At 44.1% G+C, this 22,324-nt stretch overlaps 1 protein-coding gene across 2 annotated transcripts in view; it reads left to right on the top strand.

Annotated features, from left to right (window-relative positions):
* CRMP1 (collapsin response mediator protein 1) overlaps positions 1-22,324 on the top strand; it is a 126,847-nt gene that overhangs the window by 40,404 nt on the left and 64,119 nt on the right. For both annotated transcript variants that reach the window (XM_077477801.1, XM_077477802.1), the window contains exons 2-4: positions 15,146-15,234; positions 19,068-19,252; positions 20,810-20,974. In XM_077477801.1, the coding sequence (XP_077333927.1) occupies positions 15,146-15,234; positions 19,068-19,252; positions 20,810-20,974 (439 nt within the window). The remainder of the gene's footprint in view (positions 1-15,145; positions 15,235-19,067; positions 19,253-20,809; positions 20,975-22,324) is intronic.

Genomic DNA, 22,324 nt, shown 5'->3' with positions numbered 1-22,324 from the left:
CCCTCCTGTGTCCTAACCGGCAGCGGTAGCAACTTCCGAGAGGAAACGTGCGTTCCATCCTGGATGATTGGATGGTGTATAGCGAGAGCATTGTGTAGGGAAGACTACACACTATGATATTGGACTAATATCATTCTTTAGAGGTGTTTTAGTAATACTGTTATCAGCAATTGGACTGTGAATACTTTTTACTGATATTTTGACATGCCTCATAGTATGTCTCTTCAGCAGTAAAAAGCATTCCAGCTAGCAAGTTTTTAAATTCAGGGCTAAGTTCTTTCATCCAGTCTGGACTTTCGTGGGAAAATAAAAGGCAGGCTTGTATTGGTTGCTGTGGAGAACACCTTCACCTCTTTGTATTCTATTCTTTATAGAACACCTCTATGCATTAGGTCTGATGTACAGAAAGTAGGAAAAACATTAGTGATGGTCATGTCAGCGGCTACAGTGCATCCGGAAAGTATTAGGCCGCGTACACACGTGCGGACTGTTCGCCCAACCTTGTCCGCTGAACAGTGTTTGGGCGGACAGTCCGCTCGTGTGTGGGCTTTCAGCGGACAGTTTCAGCGGACAGTTGGACGGACAAAGTCTTTCGGAAATTCCGAAAAACTGTCCGCTGAAACTGTGTTTGAGCGAACAGTCCGCCCGTGTGTGGGCCTGTCCGCTGTACTTTCGAAATGAGCGGACTGTTCCCGCTCGGAAAGTCCGCCCATTTCGAGCACGTGTACAGGTAGGCGGGGCCCGCGAAGGAGACGTCGCGGGCTCCGCCGCCTGGAATGGGCTTAAAGGGGAACCCCAACGCCGAAAAAAATCGGCGTGGGGGTTCCCCCAAAGTCCACACCAGACCCTTGTCCGAGCACGCTACCCGGCCGGCCAGGAAAGGGGGGCGAGCGAGCGCGCCCCCCCTCCTGAGCCGTACCAGGCCGCGTGCCCCTCAACATGGGGGGTGCCTTGGGGAAGGGGGGGCCGCACGGCCCCCCCACCCCAAAGCACCTTGTCCCCATGTTGATGAGGACAAGGGCCTCTTCCCGACAACCCTGGCCGTTGGTTGTCGGGGTCTGCGGGCGGGGGGCTTATCGGAATCCGGGAGCCCCCTTTAAGAAGGGGGCCCCCGGATACCGGCCCCCCCACCCTATGTGAATGAGTATGGGGTACAATGTACCCCTACCCATTCACCTGTGAAATAAAGTACAAAAAAAAAACACAACACAGGGGAAAAAATATTTTATTGCACAGCTCCGGGGGTCTTCCGTCTTCGGGGGTCTTCTCGCCGGACTCCTCCGCTATCTGTGTGTAGCTCTTTTACTAGCGGAGGAGTCCGGCTTTCTTCCTCCCCGCCGCCGGCCTCTTCTCCCGACTTCGGGGGTCTTGTCCCCCTCTTCGGTTCTTCTGCCGGGCCACCGCGCCTTCTTGTAGCTCTTTTGCAGGCGGTGGCCCGGTCTTCTGTCGCCGCTGCCTTCCGTTCTTCTGTCGCCGCCTTCGGTTCTTCTGCCGGGCCACCGCGCCTTCTTGTAGCTCTTTTACAGGCGGTGGCCCGGTCTTCTGTCGCCGCTGTCGCCGCCGACTTCCGTTCGTGTTCTTCTTCTTGTTCTTCTTGTTCTTCTCCAGGAGATGTTGACACGTCGCTCCCTCCGGCCGGAATGCCAGAGCCGCGCTGTGCGGTCACTTATATAGTGACAATGGGGCGGGGTCACATGGTATATGTCACATGGGTTGGTCACATGGGTTGATGTCACATGGGGACTATGACATCGTAAGGGGGCGGGGTCACCATGTGACCAACCCATGTGACATATACCATGTGACCCCGCCCCATTGTCACTATATAAGTGACCGCACAGCGCGGCTCTGGCATTCCGGCCGGAGGGAGCGACGTGTCAACATCTCTTGGAGAAGAACAAGAAGAACAAGAAGAAGAACACGAACGGAACTCGGCGGCGACAGCGGCGACAGAAGACCGGGCCACCGCCTGTAAAAGAGCTACAAGAAGGCGCGGTGGCCCGGCAGAAGAACCGAAGGCGGCGACAGAAGAACGGAAGGCAGCGGCGACAGAAGACCGGGCCACCGCCTGCAAAAGAGCTACAAGAAGGCGCGGTGGCCCGGCAGAAGAACCGAAGAGGGGGACAAGACCCCCGAAGTCGGGAGAAGAGGCCGGCGGCGGGGAGGAAGAAAGCCGGACTCCTCCGCTAGTAAAAGAGCTACACACAGATAGCGGAGGAGTCCGGCGAGAAGACCCCCGAAGACGGAAGACCCCCGGAGCTGTGCAATAAAATATTTTTTCCCTGTGTTGTGTTTTTTTTTTGTACTTTATTTCACAGGTGAATGGGTAAGGGTACATTGTACCCCATACTCATTCACATAGGGTGGGGGGCCGGTATCCGGGGGCCCCCTTCTTAAAGGGGGCTCCCGGATTCCGATAAGCCCCCCGCCCGCAGACCCCGACAACCAACGGCCAGGGTTGTCGGGAAGAGGCCCTTGTCCTCATCAACATGGGGACAAGGTGCTTTGGGGTGGGGGGGCCGCGCGGCCCCCCTTTCCCTAAGGCACCCCCCCATGTTGAGGGCACGCGGCCTGGTACGGCTCAGGAGGGGGGGCGCGCTCGCTCGCCCCCCTTTCCTGGCCGGCCGGGTAGCGTGCTCGGACAAGGGTCTGGTGTGGACTTTGGGGGAACCCCCACGCCGATTTTTTTCGGCGTTGGGGTTCCCCTTTAAGCCCATTCCAGGCGGCGGAGCCCGCGACGTCTCCTTCGCGGGCCCCGCCTACCTGTACACGCGCTCGAAATGGGCGGATTTGCCTCCTCCTTACGTGGGCGAGTCCGTTCATTTCAAAAGTTGAGCGAACTGTTTGGCAAACAGTTCGCTCAAACAGTCCGCTCGTGTGTGGGCAAGTCCGCTCATGCAAATTTTGAGCAGACTGTTTGCCGAAACTGTTTGCCGAACAAGGTTGGGCGAACAGTCCGCGCGTGTGTACGCGGCCTTACAGTCTTATTCCAATATGGATTAAATTCATTATTTTCCTCAAAATTCCACAAACAATACCACATAATGGCTACGTGAAAGATGTTTAAAATCTTTGCAAATTTATTAAAAATAAAAAAAACATAAGAAATCCCATGTACATAAGTATTCATAGCCTTTGGCTTGACGCTCAAATTTGAGCTCAGGTGCATCCTGTCTCCACTGATCACCCTTGAGATGTTTCTACAACTTGATTGGAGTCCACCTGTGGTAAATTCAGTTGATTGGACATGATCTGGAAAGGCACACACTTGTCTTTGTAAAGTCCCACAGTTAACAGTGCATGTCAGAGCACAAGCCAAGCCATGACGTCCAAGGAATTGCCTGTAGACCTCTGAGATAGGATTGTATTGAGGCACAGATCTGGGGAAGGGTACAGAAATGTTTCTGCAGCATTCAAGGTCCCAATGAGCACAGTGGTCTACATCATCTGTAAATGGAAGAAGTTTGGAACCACCAGGACTCTTACTAGGGCCACTCAGCCAAACTGAGTGATAGGAGGGGAAAGGGTGTTATTCAGGGAGGTGACCAAACCCGATGGTCACTCGGTTCCGGTGTTTCTCTTTGGAGAGAGGAGAACCTTCCAGGAGAACAACCATCTCTGCAGCACTCCACCAATCAGGCCTGTATGGTAGAGTGGCCAGACGGAATCCACTTCTCAGAAAAAGGCACATGAAAGCCCACCTGGACTTTGCCAAAAGGCACCCCGAAGGATTATCAGACCATGAGAAACAAAATCCTCTGGTCCGATGTAACAAAGATTATTCTCGTTGACCTGAATGGCAGCCGTCATGTCTGGAGGAAACCAGGCACCGCTCATTCACCTGAAAAAATGCCAACGCTGGTTTCCGCCCAATGCTTGTGTAGTACCTAAATGAATATGAAAAAGCTGCTGCCTCCACTGAAAACATTTTGTATTTGTAATAATAAAGAAGTTATACAGTTTTGTACTATGGGGTCATAATTTCAACATGTAAAAATGTTGGGGCAAAAAAGCTAAAGGAAAGAGGAATATTACACCGGGCTGTGGATCTGAGGTCTGAGCCACTGTGTGCTGTGAATGCTGGCAACCCCCTAGAGGGGAGAGTGAGGGACAAGAGGGGGAGCACGAGTTGAGGCACCAGCATCAAGCTCTAACTTTACAATACATTGGAGCACCTTTAAAGAGCACCTGTCACTTTATGAGCTATTGATGAACTTATTAACCACTTGCTGACCACCCGCCACAGATGTACTGTGGCAAGGTGGCTCCGCTGCGCAAATCACAGTACCGGTATGGTAATTCGTGCTCTAGCTTTTGTGGGCGGACGCTCTGATTGGCCAGCGGGGGTAGCCAAGCAGCGATCATTCCCCACAGAGACAGAACGGGGATATGGCGAAGTAAACAAGGCAGATCTCCATTCTGTCAGAGGATGACACTGAGATCTGTCTTCCTGCTAAACAGCTCCCCCAGTCACACAGTCCCCCATACAGTTAGTAATCACAAACAGGGAACACATTTAACCCCTTGATCGCTCCTGAGGTTAACCCCTTCCCTGCCAGTGTCATTAGTACAATGTCAGTGCATATTTATAGCTCTGATCTCTGTAATAATGTCACTGGTTCCCAAAAAAGTGTAATTTAGGTGTCCGATCTGTCCGCTGCAAAGCCGCAGTCTCGCAAAAAAATGCTGATTGCCGCCATTAGTAGTAAAAAAAAAGTTTTTTTCAAAAAGCCCATCAATCTATCCCCTATTTTGTAGCCACTATAACTTTTGCGCAAACCAATCAATATACGTTTATTGGGATTATTTAACCAAAAATATGTAGAACGCATATTGGCCTAAACTGATGAATACATTTTGTTTCTTTTATATATATATATATATTTATTTATTTTTGGCTATGTATTATAGCAGAAAGTAAAACATATTGTTTTTTATTTTTAAATTGTCACTCTTTTTTTGTTCATAGCACACAAAAGAAAAAACACAGAGGTGATCAAATACCACCAAGAGAAAACTCTATTTGTGGGGAAAAAAAGACATCAATTTTGTTTGGGTACAGCGTCGCACGGCCGGGCAGTTGTCAGTTAAAATAACACAGTGCCATATTGCAAAAAATGGCCTGGTCATTAAGGGGGTACTTCTTTCCGGGGCTGAAGTGGTTAATAAGGCGCCCTTGAGGATTTATTTTAAATTTTATCATACACAGATTTGGTTCACCTTTAAACAGAACCAGCCACTTTATCAGCTACAGAATGACTTATTTACATATATGTCATATCTCATTTCATGTATATACACTTGTTTTTTCATATGAATTGTTGTTTTTGAAGCTGGTGAATTGTCCTGCTTTAAACTATTTAATGTATGGTTTAAAGCACTTTAAAGAGCACCTGTCACTTTAAGCACTTTTTTTACTGATGGTTATCCTGGATATCAATTTGCACATGGTTATCAATTTATTTTTCATTATATGTATATATGATTACACAGTTTACTATTTGTAACACTGATCATCTAGGAACTCACTGAGCTATTTATTTATTTACATGACATGTAAATACATTTTACATTTCCAATATATATTTTTTTAATTTCACATTATCCCAACAAGCAGCAGCACACTCACTAAACATTCCTTTTCTAATGCTCATCACCTGGCCAATACCACCCCTACTGTGAAGCATGCTGGTGGCAGCATCATGCTGCGGGGATGTCTTTCAGCGTCAGGAACTGGGAGACTAGTCAGGATAGAGGGAAAGATGAATGCCACAATGCGCAGAGATATCTTTGATGAAAACCTGCTCCAGAGTGAAGGTTACACTTCCAACAGGACAATGACCCTAAGCATACAACAAAGGAGTGGCTATGGGACAACTCTGTGAATGTCCTTAAGTGGCCCAGCCAGAGCCCAGACTTAAACTCGACTGAGCATCTCTGGAGAGATCTGAAAATGTCTGTGCATCCAAAACTCCCCATCCAACCAGAGGTTCTGCAAATAAGAATGGGAGAAACCCATGCCCAAAAATAGGTGTGCCAAGCGTGTAGCATTATATGCAAAAAGACTTGAGGCTGTAATTGGTGCCAAAGATGCTTCAACAAAGTATCGAGCAAAGACTTATGTATATCTGATTTTTTTTTTTCGTTTTTTTTTTTTAATAAATGTGCAAAGAATTCAAACAAACGTCTTTCATGTTGTCTCTATGGGGTATTGTTTGTAGAATTTTGAGGAAAATAAAGAATTGAATCCATTTTGGAATAAGTCTGTAAGGAAATGTGGAAAAAGTGAAGCTCTGTGAATACTTTCTGGATGCACTGTATATGTCTTCTTGTACTTGTTATGGAAGAGCCTGGCTGGTTGGTAATGCACATTCTTTCCTGGCTGTCTTTCTATAACATGGTGGAAGCAGTCTTGTTAATGGCAGCAGTATTTCAGCTTGCCTAGACTTCTTTATGTCGGAAGTAAAAAGCACGCTGCATACAAAGTAGTCTTCAAACAGCTCCGCTCTCCCCAGGGGGCATGCCGATATTTTAAGTTAACTGTTGGCCGCATTGGCATCATTAAAAACACCCCTTGTACACTGTACAATGGGATCAGGAATATGTATGGGCAAATAAAGGCCTTTAATGCAGGATTATTCTGCTGCATTTCTTAAAAAAAAAAAGTTAAAAACGTACATAGTTACATGGATGATGTCATCAGAAACTTTGTTTCTTCTCTGTGTACAGACAGCCCTGTGTGGATGACATGATCACAAAATGGTCAAAACTGGCAGGGGACCTACTCTGTGGAGCTTTTAGAGGGCAGCTAGATGAAAGGAAAAGGAAAGCATACTTTTGCAAGCTTGCTTGAAAGACTGGTGTTTTTAAAAAAATGTTTTTGGCTAGAGTGAAGAAGGGTTATAAAACCTGTCATCGGTGTTCCATTGTTTAGGGAGATTTCTCTTCCTTCCTGTCCCATAGTCAAAAACAGGAAGCGAGAGGAAATTTCTGCAAAGTGAGGAAATCCCTATTTGTCACCGAAACTAGTGTCCCCAATGAAAGATTTCCCCTCTATTCCTGTCTTGGTAAGCTCTACACATAAAAAAACAAGAAATAGTGGTTCATGCTGTAGTATATGAAATGTAACTTAAAAAAGCGGTTTTGTACCTAAAATTTTATCTTCTTCTTATCTAAATCGCATGTTAACATAGTTACAGTAATGAACATTGAAATAAAATATTATTCAGTACTTACCTTATATTTGTAATGTTTGTGCCGACTTCCGGGCTGTCCTCCCGTGGGAGTAGGCGTGGTTATCGTCCTCGCAATGGTCCCTGGGAAATTTCTTAGCTATTTCCCAAGAATCCATGGGGGACATAGTAATGCCGAAATCTCGTGAGATTTCGGAAGGAGGACGCCGGTCACGTGACGAGGGCGTGTCCGAAATTGCCATTTTGGTTGATGGCAACCAGAAACTTTTACAGCGCTGCTCACTGCTATCAGTGAGCATGCGCGAGATGGAGCGGTGGATGCTGGGAGCCCAGCGTCATTGCATACAGGAAGTAAATGCCTGTGGGCTTCAGACGCCCACAGTAAAAATGGAAACCGCCGGACTGCTTTTTTAAAAGTTTCCCATTGCAATAAAATCATCACGCCGGGGGTCAAAAACACGCCGATCGTGACTGCTAAGAGACGGTAGGAATCGCCCACCAGTGACACAGGTAAGAAAAAAACAAAACCGCAGCGGAATCCCGCTTTAAAGAGGAGTTTCCATTTGAAAAAAAAGAAAAAAAAGTCAGCAGCTACAAATAGTTAAGCTGCTGACTTTTAATAATCGGACACTTACATGTTCCAGGGTCCAATGATGCGGGGGGTCGAAGCTCCACTCTTCCCCCCCTCCGCTCAGCGGTGCCAGCATTGCAACTGAAAATTACAGGTATACAGAAAAGTTATATTTATATGATGGAAGTGTTAACTCCCTCCTAGTTCCCTGATTCTGGGACAGTATAGCTGATCCAGGACTAATATGAGACTAAAAGCAGGAGGCCAGTTTAACCACTTGCTTACTGGGCACTTAAACCCCCCTCAGTCCCAGACCAATTTTCAGCTTTCAGCGCTGATGCACTTTGAGTGACAATTACGCGGTCATACAACACTGTACCCAAATGAAATTTTTATCATTTTTTTCCCACAAATAGAGCTTTCTTTTGGTGGTATTTAGTTACAGCTCGGAGTTTTATTTTTTGCTAAACAAACAAAAAAAGATGCAAAAAAAAAAAATCATGTTTTAATAGTTTGTTATAACATTTTGCAAACGGGTCATTTTTCTCCTTCATTGAAGTGCGCTGATTAGGCGGCACTGATAGGCTGCATTGGTGGGCACTGATGGGCTGCATTGGTGGGCACTGATGGGCTGCATTGGTGGGCACTGATAGGCTGCACTGGTGGGCACTGATAGGCATAGTTAAGGCGGCACTAATAGGCACAGATAAGGCGGCACCGATGGGCACAGATAAGGCGGCACTGATGGGCAAAGATGGGCACAGATAAGATGGCACGGATGGGTGGCACGGATAAGTGGCACGGATGGGTGGCACGGATGGGCACTGATAGGTACCACAGATAGATGGGACTGATGGGCACTGATAGGTGGCACTGATAGGTGGCTCTGATAGGTGGCACTGCTGGGCACTGATGGGCGGCACTGCTGGGCACTGATGGGCGGCACTGCTGGGCACTGATGGGCGGCACTGGGGTGCAGCACCTTTGAGGCAGATTTTGGGTGGCACTGTGGGTGGCACTGCTGGGTGGCACTGTGGGTGGCACTGTGGGCACTGCTGGGTGGCACTGTGGGCACTGCTGGGTGGCACTGTGGGCACTGCTGGGTGGCACTGACAGGGGGGCACCCCTCAGGGGGCGCGCAGGCCGCTCGTAACCTATTGACGTCGTCCCGGCAATCTAGGTCCGCGCTAATGCCGTCATTCGGCAATAGCGCGGATCCCAAGTGGTTAAAGTAAAATTTTAGGCAGAATGTATTTCCATTTTGGATAGAGCAAGGGAGGGTTATAACCCATCAGATTTTTTATTTTTTTGCCACCTGTTTCGCAGTGCTGAGATTTCCCTTCACTTCCTGTCCCATAGCCAAACAGGAAGTGAGAGGAAATCAATGCAATTTAAGGGAATCCATTGGGGACCGCCAGCTCACCAGAACTAGGTTACCAATTGGAAGATTCGCCCTCCATTACTTTTCTAGGCACAACACCAAAATTTGTGATTTTCTTTCACTGTACTGATAACATTTAACTGTAATGTCCCGTACACACGAGCGGAATTTCCGTCAGAAAAATCTTAGATGATTTTTCAGACGGAAATCCACTCAAGCTTGGCTTGCATACACACGGTCACACAAAAGTTCCCTGAACTTTCGACTGTCAGGAATGCGGTGACGTACAAGACTATGATGAGTTGAGAAAATGAAGCTCAATGCTTCCAAGCATGCGTCAAATTATTTCCGAGCATGCGTAGGAATTTTTGCGTGTTGGAATGGCTACAGACGATCGAAACTTCCGATCAGAACTTTTTCCAACCGAAAAATTGAGAACATGCTCTCAATCTTTTTCTGGCGGGAATTCAGGCAGCAAAAGTCCAATGGAGCATACACACGGTCACATTTTCCGACCAAAAGCTCTCATCGATCTTTTGCTGGCCGAATTTCCAATCGCATGTACGGGGCTTTACTATGATTTCTCTCTTCTGAAATTGTGAATTTAGGTTATGAGTGAATATGCTTTCTCAGCCAATCAGCATGAGTTTCTTTGACCTCTGAGTCTGATTGGATAGGCTATTTATTTGGAGATTTGGAGATAGGTGATCAGGGTTCTTTCCACCTGGAATGCGGCCTGGGTGGGTGTGTGTGGAGCAGCAGCAGAGGTGTAGGCCTGAAGCCTGAGACCTAGCCACGTGTAAAGGAGCTCAGCTCGAGGGGAGCCTGATCGTTGCCAGGAGTCATAGGAGAAGAAGTTGCCACAGGGTCAACCACTCTTGTTGCCGGAGATAGGTGTCAAAGGGATGGAGTTTTGAAGGAGTACCAGAGTAGACTCTTCTTCAGCAGGGAACTATGAAGTATTGGGAAAGTATTGGTATTTTTGGAGAATAATGATATTGTTTAATGGCCATTTATTAAATTGTAGTAGTTCTGAACTGTATTTTGCAGTACATTAGGTTCCTTATTTAAAAGAAAAAAAAATTGTAAGCATTCAAAAAGGCACGTTTACTCTTTGAGAGTATACTACATCACTTCATATAAGTCTTATCAATAGGAAAGTGACATAGATTATTATGTCATTGACTTCCATTGCTGAGTAAGCCCCAGGTCACACCGGTGCAACTTGTCATGTGATTGACATGACAAGTCACACGCTATTGTCAGCAGTGGAACTGTTCAAATCGGTGCGACGCCCACTTTGTGGTGCCGCACCAATTTGAAAAAGACGCTCCTTCAGTATTTTTGACGATTGTAGGTGCGACTTGCATAGACAGCTGTGCATGAAATCGCACAGATGTCAGCCAAGTCGTAACTGAAGTCTCACAGACATGCGACATTGAAGTCGTCTGATTTCAAAATGAAGTCGGATTTAGTGTGACCGGGGGCTAACTGTGGTTTAAAATATCTCTACAGGGCATTAATGTGCTATTAATAATACATATTTTATTCTTTGCGTGACACAATATTCACAGTTACTGAAATTCTTATTTTATCTTGAATTATTCCGGTGCCAAAGACCATCAGACACTTTATATGTGCATGCATTAAAATACATTTTCACCTTACTGGGTGGATCATTCCAAGTAAGCTGTCATTATACTGACAACACAGGGGAGGGCCCAGTCTCTGATGGTAAATAGGAAGCAGGTTTGGAAATGTGAAAAGATGTTAAGTGCATCTGTGCCAGCGTCTTGCATGATGTGTCGCTGACACTTCGCTGGCACTGTTCAGACCCAACTGTCCCCATTATGGAGCTTATTCTGTGTGCTTTGCTTCCTTTGTCTTTAAAGATAAATTATTTTATCCATTGAGATGGAAACCTTTCTGGAAAAAGAAATGAGTACTGTACTTTGTAAAAACATAAGGGCGTGTTTATCAACAGGGTAGCGATTTTTAGAGGTTTTAGAGGTAAATTAGTGACAGTGCCAATAATCTGCAATATATTTGCCCAAAAGTTAGAAAGTTTGGTTCTTTCCCAAAGGATATGGAATAAAGTGCCTAGTTCGCCACATTCTCTCCAACATAGAAGCGAGGAGGATGGATGCATTTTGTTCAGAACAAATGGAGTTTTATACCATCTGATACTGATTTTGTGAGTTAGTTCCCATAGATTAGTAGATCGAGTGGCCTTAAAGGTGGTATGAAGAGCTGCTCACCATTGAGAACCGGTGAATGAGTTACCTATGTCCTTTTCCAATTTAAGCAAAGGGGGCAGTTTACTAAAGGTGAGTTTGTCCTGCAGAAAGTTGTAGAATTGTTTGTGTGTTTTTTGTTGCCTGCGAGGTATTTCCATGTTTGGTTGTGGATTGGCGTACGTAAGTGGGTATTTTGTAATGGGCAATGAGTTCCTTGTATGTAGCAGTAGTATTCTGAGGAGGGAAAGGCATAGGTGGTTTGGAGAGAAGAAAAAGGTATGAGTAAATTATGAGAATAGAGTGCTTAGTTCTTTAAAATGTAGCAGTCCACTTCTAAGCCCCTGTACACACGGTCGGAGATTTCGACAACCAAATCTGTCGGATTTTGTCCGTCGGATTATGTCCGTCGGATCTTGTCCATCGGATCTTGTCCATCGGATCTTGTCCGAAACTGTTGCATACACACGGTCGGACAAAGTTGTCGAAAAATCCGATCTTTCAGAACGTGATGACGTAATTTCGTTACGATGGGACTACATTCAGGCTAGTAGCCAATAGCTTTGATGTAGGAATTTGATCTGAGCATGCGTGGCACTTGGCCCGATCAAAATTCTCTACACATGATCGGAGTATGTCCGATCGGACCAGTTTGTCGGGAAATATTTCCAACAAGTTGGAAAATTGGGTCCGACAGATATTCTGACGGAATCAGTCCGATGCATACCACACACAGTCGGATTATCCGACAACACGGTCCGATAGGACACATTCCGACGGATTCTCCGACCGTGTGTGCAAGGGCTTAGAGTGGTTAGAAATGACCTCCTTAAGGAATAGTGGAAGGAAAAACAGTTGGATGACAATTACTTAATTACATAGTTACATAGTCAGGTTGAAAAAAGACACAAGTCCATCTAGTTCAACCAAAAAAATAAAACATACAATCCCATATACACAATCCTATACCCACAGTTGATCCAAAAGAAGGCGAAAAACCCCAGCAAAGCATTCTCCAATTTGCTACAGCAGGTGTAAAAAGTATTTTCTGATCCCAGATATTCCCTGGATTAACTTTACCTATAAATGTTAGTACCCAGTTATATTATGTACACCTATGAAAGAATCCAGGCATTTTATACAGCAATTTACTGAGGTGGCCAGAACCATCTCTGCATCTCTGAGTCTATTCAACATTTTCACAGCCCTTACTGTGAAGAAACCTTTCCGTATTTGGAGATGAAATCTCTTCCTCCAGACGTAAAGAGTGCCCCCTTGTCCTTGACCTTAAAGTGATTGTTTTTTTTCTTTTTTTTTAAAATAACAAACATGTTATACTTACCTCCCCTGTGTAGTTGGTTTTGCAAAGAGCAGCCTGGATCCTCCTCTTCTCGTGTCCATCTTTGCTGCTCCTGGCCCCTCCCACCTATCGAATGCCCCCCTTAACCAGCAACTATCTATGGCGGCACCCGAGCCGAGTCAGAACTCTGTGTATCCATTCAGACACAGAGCCACTACCTGGCCCCACCCTCTCTCACCCCTGATTGGCTGACTGAGTTTGATTGACAGCTGCGGGAGCCAGTGGTGCTGCTGCTGTGTCTCAACCAATCAGTAAGAGTGTCCCGGGTGGCTTAGACACTCATGAACATCGCTGGAGAGAGATGGGGCTTAAGATAAAAAACCTTCTGCCTTTACAACTCCTTTAAAGTTAATAAATCAACACCAAGTTCACTATACTGTATTGACCCCTTATATATTTGTACATGTTGATAATATCCTCCCTTAATCTCCTTTTATCAAGAGAGAATATATTCAGTTCCTCTAAGCCATGGGTCTTCAAACTACGGCCCTCCAGTTGTTCAGGAACTACAATTCCCACCATGCCTAGTCATGTCTGTGAATGTCAGAGTTTTACAATGCCTCATGGGATGTGTAGTTTCGCAACAGCTGGAGAGCCGTAGTTTGAGGATCCCTGCTCTAAGCTTTCCTCATAGCTGAGCTCCTCCATGCCTCTTATCAGTTTGGTTGCCCTTCTCTGCACTTTCTCCAGTTCCCCGATATCCTTTTTGAGAACCGGTGCCCAAAACTGAATTGCATATTCCAGATAAGGTCTTACTAATAATTTCTACAGGGGCAAAGTGATCTCTCTCTCTCTCTCTCTCTCTCTCTCTCTCTCCTGCTGTCCATACCTCTCTTAATACAAGAAAGGTTTGCTTTGGAAACTGCAGCTTGGCATTGCATGCCTAATATTAAGCATATGATCTACCAAAACCCCCAGATCCTTCTCCACCATTGATTCCCCCAGTTGTACTCTTCCTAATGCGTATGATGCATGCATATTCTTCGTCCCCAAGTGCATAACTTTAATTGATTAATTAATTGTTGATGGATAAACATAAGAGAGAGAGGGTTAGGAGTGCAGGATACCACAAAAGAATCAAAAAAGCTCAGGTTTTCTAGTAATGTAAAGCCTCATACACACATCAGATTTTCTGCTGATTTTTGTCTTCAGATTTACCAAAACCATACAGTGCAAGGGCTTGCCTGATTGCATACACATTGAAACTCCTAAGGTTTGACCTCATATTGCATGGTTTTGGTAAATCTGAAGGAAAAAATCAGCAGAAAATCTGACAGTGTGTATGGGGCTGTAGTTGTTGTAGTTTTTTATGAGCAGCAAGGTTATTAAAATGAATCTATGATAGTTTGTTTAATAAGAAAAGAAAGAACCCTCTGAAAGGTTTGCTCCATTTTTCACCTTCCCTATGCTCACCCTCAGTGTTTGGTTGGGGTGGATACATTTTTATAACTCAGATATTGCTACTTCTTTTTTTTTTTTTTTTTTTTTTTTTTTTTTTCCAAAGATTTTTATTGTTTTCGGAAAAAACAACATACAGGGAAGAAGAAAAAATGACAACCAAGAACTGATTAACATAACAGCGAGTAAGTCAACAATACAGGCGATCAGATAATATTAAGCATCTCACTGTAAGCATAGATAACTGCAACATAAGGTTATCTGCTCAAGGTACCAGGCATATTGACAGATATCAGTAATTACACTAGGCGGAAAGAAAAAAGGTACAACTCCCTGATCAGTGATTATGGAAAAGGGTTCAACAATGAGCATAAGGAGAGAGTATCGATGCAAGGTAGGCAAAAACAGAAAAAAAGGGGAGAAGTAGGTTAGGGAGGGGGAAGTAATAGATAGAAAGATAGATCGATAGAGAGCTATATAGATAGATAGAAAATTAGAGAGGGGTTTTACAACTTGTGAGGATAGGGATATATAAGGCTTGCGAAGGGGGGGGGGATGGGAAGGAAGGAGAAAAAGAGAGGATAAGGGGGGAAAAAAGGTGCAGGAAGGTATAGGGGTGAGAGTGGAGACTGTAGATATTGCTACTTCTAACGCCAACTACTGGATCAGGCAGAACTAATCAATGCCCTAAGCTTAGGAAAAACCTACTGAGCGTAGAAAATATAAACAAAAGCTCAAGCTGGCTACAGTCTAGCTGGAAAACAACATAGAAAACAAACTAGGGACACTGCATTTAAAGGCAGGGGCCCTGCAAATAACATTACTATCTTTGAAGGTGCCAATATAATGCAGTGGGGACAGTACTGAGCTGTTTGTGTAAAGTATTTGAGATTTGATTGGCTGGAGCAGTCCATAAGCATGAAGGTAGCCAAATTGGCACACGTCTTTCTTCTTGCAAAAATCCATTAATCTTTGTTAATAAGTGTTTTTTTTTGTTTTGTTTTCCAGAGTGACCGACTTCTTATTAAAGGTGGGAGAATTATTAATGATGACCAGTCCTTCTATGCAGATGTTTACCTCGAAGATGGCCTTATTAAGTGAGTGAATGAAAAAACCTCAGCAGAAGGACCTCTGTTTAATGATAATACTTTACCTCCATTGTGGAAGTCTACCCACCTTTTGTCTAATTATAGCTAAAGCAAAAAAATTTTTTTTTATCTGATTATGGATAGAGTATGAAGAATGGGTAAAACCAACAAGGGTATTGGAATGCAAAGCAACAGGCTGGGGGTCATGAGTTAGCGCATGCGCAGTTTAGTGTACAGTTTTGGCATATCCCAGAATGAATAGACTTCTGCTTGCTGAACTTCCAGTCAAGCTGGCCTAAGATCCCAACCCCAAAAAAATAAAAATAAAAAACAGGCAATGGCATTGTCACCAGCAAGGGATCCTGCAGACTTTGCATTGCTGGAAGGTTTTCAACCTTTACAATTATTTACATTTTGAAAAGCTGCTATGAATGAAAATCATTGGTGAAGAAAATAACTCTTTGGTATAGCTGATTATATTTTGCATATTAATTATTTGTGATCTATGTAATTTGGGTGTGTGTTTTTTGCCTACATACAGTGGGAAAAAAAAATTCTGATCCTCTGCAGATTTTGTACGTTTGCCCACTTACAAAGAAATGAAGGGTCTATAATTGTTATCATAGGTGTATTTTAAATGATAGAGACAGAATATCAACCAAAAATACAGAAAAAAAAACACATGATACAAATGTTATAAATTGAGTTGCATTTCAGTGAGTAAAATAAGTATTTGATCCCCAAGCAAAACATGACTTAGTACTTGGTGGAGAAACCCTTGTTGGCAAGCACAGAGGTAAGACGTTTATTGTAGTTGGTTTCCAGGTTTGCAGATATCTCAGGAGGGGTTTTGCTCCACTCTTCTTTACAGATCTTCTCTAAATCCTTAAGGTTTCTTGGCTGTTGCATGGCAACTCGAAATTTACGCTCCCTCTATAAATTTTCTATAGGATTAAGGTCTGGAGACTGGCAAGACCACTCCATGACCTTAATGTGCTTCTTGAGCCACTCCTTTGTTGCCTTGGTGGTATGTTTTGGGTCATTGTCATGCTGGAAGACCCATCCACGACCCATCTACAGTGCTTGTTTGTACGGTTGGTTTTCTAGAAATCGTAGTCAGCATTTTTCTTCCTCCAAGCTCGGCGAGTCGAGTTAATGTCAAAAAGCGCAATTTGGTCTCATCCGACCAAAGCACTTTCTACCAAACCTTCTCTGAATCATTCAAATTATCATCGGCAAACTTCAGACAGGCGTGTAGATATGCCTTCTTGAGGTGGGGGACCTTGCAGGCATTGCAGGATTTCAGTCCATGGCGGTGTATTGTGTTACCAATGGTTTGATGGTGACTGTGGTCACAAGCTCCTTTAGTGTATTTCTGGGCTGATTCCTCACTTTAGATCATCCTTACCCCATGAAGAAAAATCTTGCATGGAGCTCCAGACTGAGAAGTGATTGATGGTTATCTTCCATTTGCGAATAATCGTTCCAACAGTTGTCTCCTTCTCACCAAGCTTTTTGCTGATGGTCTCGTAGCCCATTCCAACCTTGTCCAGTTCTACAATCTTATCCCTGACATCCTTTGACAGCTCTTTGGTCGTGCCCATGATGGTGAGGTTTAAATGGAAGAAAGAGATTCTGTGGACAGGTGTCTTTAATACACATACCACGTCGTTGCTAGGAGCACCTTCTTAAATTGACAGGACTAATCTGTGTACCACATGAGCACATACTGTAGCCGGTCTGTGGGAGCCAGAATTATTGTTGGTTACTAGGGGATCAAATACTTATTTTACTCCCTGGACTGCATCTTAATTTATAACATTTGTATCATGTGTTTTTTTCGAATTTTTGGTTAATATTTTGTCTCGATCATTTAAAATACACCTATGAAAATCATTTTTCTTAAGTGGGCAAACTTACAAAATTTGCAGGGGATCAAATAATTATTTTCCCCACTGTACTTTTTGGTATAATGTGTCCCTAGGTGTGAACCAAATGATTCACAGTATTGTGTTAAATATCCATACAAAATTACTATTAAAGCCTAAAGCCGCGTACACATGGGCGGATTGTATGGCCAACTTAGTCCGTCAGACAATCCGACGGACAGTCCGTCCTACTTTCGAATGAACGGACTTGACCACACACGGATGCACAAACAGTCCGTCGAAAGTTTGCGCGATGACGTGTACAGCACGTACGACGGGACTAAAAATAGGAAGTCCAATACACAGCAATGCAACCTTTCACCGTGTAAATCCTTTCTGAGCATGCGCCATACTTAGTCCGTCGAACTTGCCTACTCACGAGCGGATTGTCCGCTGAAACCAAAGTACGATGGACAATATTACGGAAATTCCGAAATACTTAGTCCGCCAGACTGCACGCTGAAAAAGTCCGCTGAAGCCCACACACGAGCGGACTGTCCGCTGAAATGTGTTTCGACAGACTAAGTTGGCCAGACAGTCCGCCCGTGTGTACGCGGCTTAAGGTTAGTCAAAACTTAAAAAAAAAAAAACACAAGGGACAGTCAATGTGACGTATTCCCTGAACTGTTCTCTGCTGGTTTCGTTGAAATCCTAGGTCTTCTAATTCAGCCCCCCACCCATAATCTTTTGGTGCTGCAGGGGTTAACAGAGCTGAGTGCCAGCTATGCCTGCGCTTTTCGCCCACCTCCTCTGTTCATAAAAGCTAGCTTCTATTAATGAAAAGCAATCTATGAATTAAAGTGGGGTGCCCCCTAAAAAAAAAAAAAAAACTTAAAAGTCAGCAGCTACAAATACTGCAGCTGCTGACTTTTAATAATCGGACACTTACCTGTCCCAGGGTCCAGCGATGCGGAGGGAACAAAGCCCCCCTCGTTCCCCACTCCGCTTGCGGTGCCGTCATTCTTACTGTGGGCACCCAGCTGTGCACCCACTGCTCATGCGTGAGCGGCGCAGGGCGCTGTGGTATGCCGCGCAGTCTTCTGGGACACGTGACAGGTCCCAGGTGACTGTGCGGCACGAGGGGAAGTGGTGTCACCAGCCCGGGCAATGAAGAAGGCAGACCAAGAGGGACCCCCTAGCAACAGGCATTTAGAGGTGAGTAAAAAATAATTTTTTTCCAATCATTTTTCATTTATTTTTTTAAAGAATTTTAAACTATTTTTAATTTTTTGGTGGCAACACCACTTTAAGGACAGCGAATGAGTAGAAGGTCCACCTCCTCCATTCATATATTGCTTTTCATTGATGGAAGCTATAGTACAGCTTGTATGAATGAAGGAAGGGGTGGAAAGGGCAGGTATGACGAGTACCTGTGACAGGTCCAGCGCTTGTATTAACCCCCACCGCACTGGAAGATTATGGCTGCAGGGGTAGGGGTGGGATCAGAGGACAGAGGACTTCAACTAAAACCATGGCTGGCAGCATAAGGAATACTTCTCAATCACTGTAAGTACCTTGTGCTGATTTATATAAAATAAAAAAGTTTGAAAGTGAAAGAAAGTTTATAGGAGAGAAATAATAGATCTGCCATTGCTGACTGGTTTTTGAAGGTATAAACTCTGGGGTCACCATGCTTAGCTTTCCTTCATTAGTCCATTCATAGAGTTCTGATAACTTTATGCTCAATTGTTATTTTACTCTAACAACGCTCATGACAGTATACAGTATAGGGGAGATTTACTAAAACTGGAGCAGCTTTGCATGGTAGCCAATCAGCTTTTAACTTCACCTTATCCAGTTAAGCTTTGGCAATAAAACCTGGAAGCTGATTGGTTTCTATGCAGAGCTGCACCAGATTTTGGACTCTCCAGTTTTAGTGAATAACCCCCTACGTGTTTTTGTTTTTCTTTCCAGACAAATTGGGGAAAACCTTATTGTTCCAGGAGGAGTGAAAACGATTGAAGCCAATGGACGTATGGTCATTCCTGGTGGTATTGATGTCAACACGTATCTCCAGAAGCCCTACCTGGGCATGACAACAGTAGATGACTTTTACCAAGGCACTAAGGCAGCTGTAACTGGAGGAACTACCATGATCAGTGAGTAGATTGTAATACTTATTACCATGCATTCAGCTTTTTCAGGGTCAGATGTCTTGCTCTGCAACTATAAATAGACAGACATAAACTTTTCTCAATAAAGCTCATTTAGGAAAACCACCTACCTGCTCACTGGGTCTAAACTTAAATTTATATAAAGCTGAGCTCTGGGAATTAAACTAACCTCTCCCCACCGCCACATCTAAATGTTTGTTTAGTCTAGGGGTGCCGGGTATCTTGTACTACTCCTGGCTCTGTCACGTCCCCTTCATCCATGTGACCAGTCTAGTGCTGCTACCTCTCTAAGGCACTTTGGGACCTTTTTATATGTTTGCCTCCTCCATGTACAGTGAAGGGTTAATAGCCCTGCACTGTATGTGATGAGGCTGAAGGATTGCCCACAGCCTGGCGCTTTGTTTAGAAGAAAACAGCGCTGGAGCCTGCCAAACCAAGGAATAGCAAAAAAAACATCCATAGATCAATGGAATCTCTGCCAGTTCAGCTGGAAAAGAGCAAGATGCGATTCATCTATGGGCAGGCTGACTGTACTGAAGTTGATCCATCCATTGACTTCTGGACAACCATCTCCTTGGATTTTCTGCATGTGATTACTTCTGGCAGCTATAACTACCGGTAGTAACCAGTGCGTTCAAGAAGTGCAAAGGCCTACCTAATTTGATACAAATTGAAAGTGTTGTTTAGGTTTGACTTCATATTATATGAATTTTGGTAAATCTAAAGGAAAATTGTACAATACAATTGCATGGCCAGCTTAAAGTAGAACTACATATATTGGCAAAAAAAAAATTCATTTTGGATAGAGGGTTATAACTCCTGTCAGATATTATTTTTTTGCTATCTGTTTCCCATTGTGGAGATTTCCCTTCACTTCCTGTCCCATAGCCAAACAGGATGTAACAGGAAATCCCTGCAAATTAAGGGAATCCCTTGGACACTCCCAGCTCACCAGAATTAGTGTCCCCATTGAAAGAGTTCCCCTCTATTGCATTTCTGGGGAGAACCCAAAATTTTGGATTTTCTTTTACTTTCACTTTCAATGAAAATGGTAAACAAGACAAATAGAGAGGGGGCACAGACAGTAAAAAAAATCTGACAGGTCTTCTAATCCATCTCCACTCTATCCAAAACGAAAACAAAGTTTTGTCTTTCGTTATATTTTAAGGGTTCGTTTTACAGCTTCTCGTGGGTTTTTTTTGCCACCTGTGTCCTTTTTGGGGATTTTTCCCACACTTCCTGTCCAGGTGACACTAGGTCAAAAATGATGGGAAATGGAATAAACCAAACAAAGATTCTAACTTTTGTTTTTGTTGCTGGTTCTGTCCCCATTGGAGAAATTTCCTATTACATCTTGTCCCAGGATAATAACTATGGGGAAATCTCAACAATAATAGCTAATTACAAAAAAAATAAGTTTTTGCTCTTCAATTTTCAGTCTTAACTGGAAAGTATCCTTACATATGTGTCATTAACACCGATCATACAAACTATTAGTTGCCTAATAGGCAAGTAGCTAATTTTATGTGTATTCCTTCCCAGTTGACCATGTTGTTCCTGATCCTGGATCAAACATATTGACATCGTTTGAAAAGTGGCACGAGGTGGCCGATACAAAGTCTTGCTGTGACTATTCCCTCCATGTAGACATTACCTCTTGGTACGATGGCATCCGGGAGGAACTAGACATTCTTATGCAAGATAAAGGTAATACCAATATATTGTTCAGATTCTTGAGCTACCATTGTGATCCCTCGTCTAATCTTCTGTTGTTTACTATTCACAAAACAATGGTTGCCTAAAACCAAATAAAGAGCTGAGAGAAGGGTCAGAAAATGAAGAAGTGGATGCCTCTAATGTCTGTATTCATAAAGCAGTGCACAGGGAAAGACAAGTTAGCCATTGACATCAGATGACAGCTATAAGATAAAGGTTGGATTGGATAGGATTGGTTGGACCTATTGTTCATTCTCTATTTTCCCCTTAAGATGAACAGCAATGGGGAGGAACCATCACTCTGCTGCCTCCTCTTCCCCTCTATTGACTAAACATGTATGGTGGGGCAAACTGAGAATTCATGATTAGGCAGCATGTTTTGCAGAGATTTTACCCTGAAAGTGGTTGGATCATGCCTACTCATCTGGGGTCAGCTACATCTTCTAGGTCTGTGGCTGGCCAAAACCTAGAAAAAAAAATTCCCAACAAGTCATTGTGCTGGAACTTCAATCAGGGAATGACTGGATACTTTAGTCCTGTGAGCTAAAAGTGGAACTGAGTGACCCAACAGTATGTTTAAAATTAGGGATTGTAGGAAGTAACTCCAGTAATACATACCAGCTTAGCTTCATTAGGCTTCTTCAAATTTCACAATGCACTGCAGATGTATGAACTTGTCATCTATTGCACCCGGGGATAGATAATACCCTCTTCCCTGTGTAATACAGTATGTACAGTAAAGTGGTCTTTCCTGATGCCTTCATGGCAGCTTACACATGGTTGGTCACCCCTCCCCCAACCAACCCACAGGACCAATTTAACTCTATAAAAAAAGAGACAGACTCCCCCATGCACCATTCTTTCTTCTGTCCTCAAACCTACAGGATCGTGGATCACGGGTACAGCCCTTACCATACCACTATGTTGGTACACCATTGCAGGTTCTTGCTTCCCTGTATATAGAGTCCCAATACTTAGGTTGCTAAAAGCACCAAAATGTTTGGAAACCCGTTTTTCTGTGGATCTTTTTGGGGTTTAGGAACCCAGGCATTCCTTCTGGGATTTTGCATGTATTCTTCTCCTGGTTTGAGACAGCCCCTTCTTGTTTGGACTTTTCCTCAGTTTCCTGCTTCCTCATATTGCTCTAGCTAGCAGTGGCTAGCGGTAGCTACGGCTAAATAATTCACTGGACCCTCAGCGAGTTATTAACCATGTGTATGCTGCCATGAAGGCACCAGGAAAATGGAAAATGTAATATTTACTGTGACGGTCCCCCGTACTCAAGATGAGTCTGTCCACCGTATCGCTCCTCTGTCCGGTACCACACAATCCAAGACCCCT

The sequence above is a fragment of the Lithobates pipiens genome, unplaced genomic scaffold (genome assembly GCF_037356315.1).
Source record: "Lithobates pipiens isolate NorthernLeopardFrog02 unplaced genomic scaffold, aLitPip1_a1.2 Scaffold_13, whole genome shotgun sequence".
NCBI lineage: Eukaryota > Metazoa > Chordata > Amphibia > Anura > Ranidae > Lithobates > Lithobates pipiens.
Note: the sequence above shows the minus strand (reverse complement) of the source record. Positions and strands in the feature narration are given on the sequence as shown.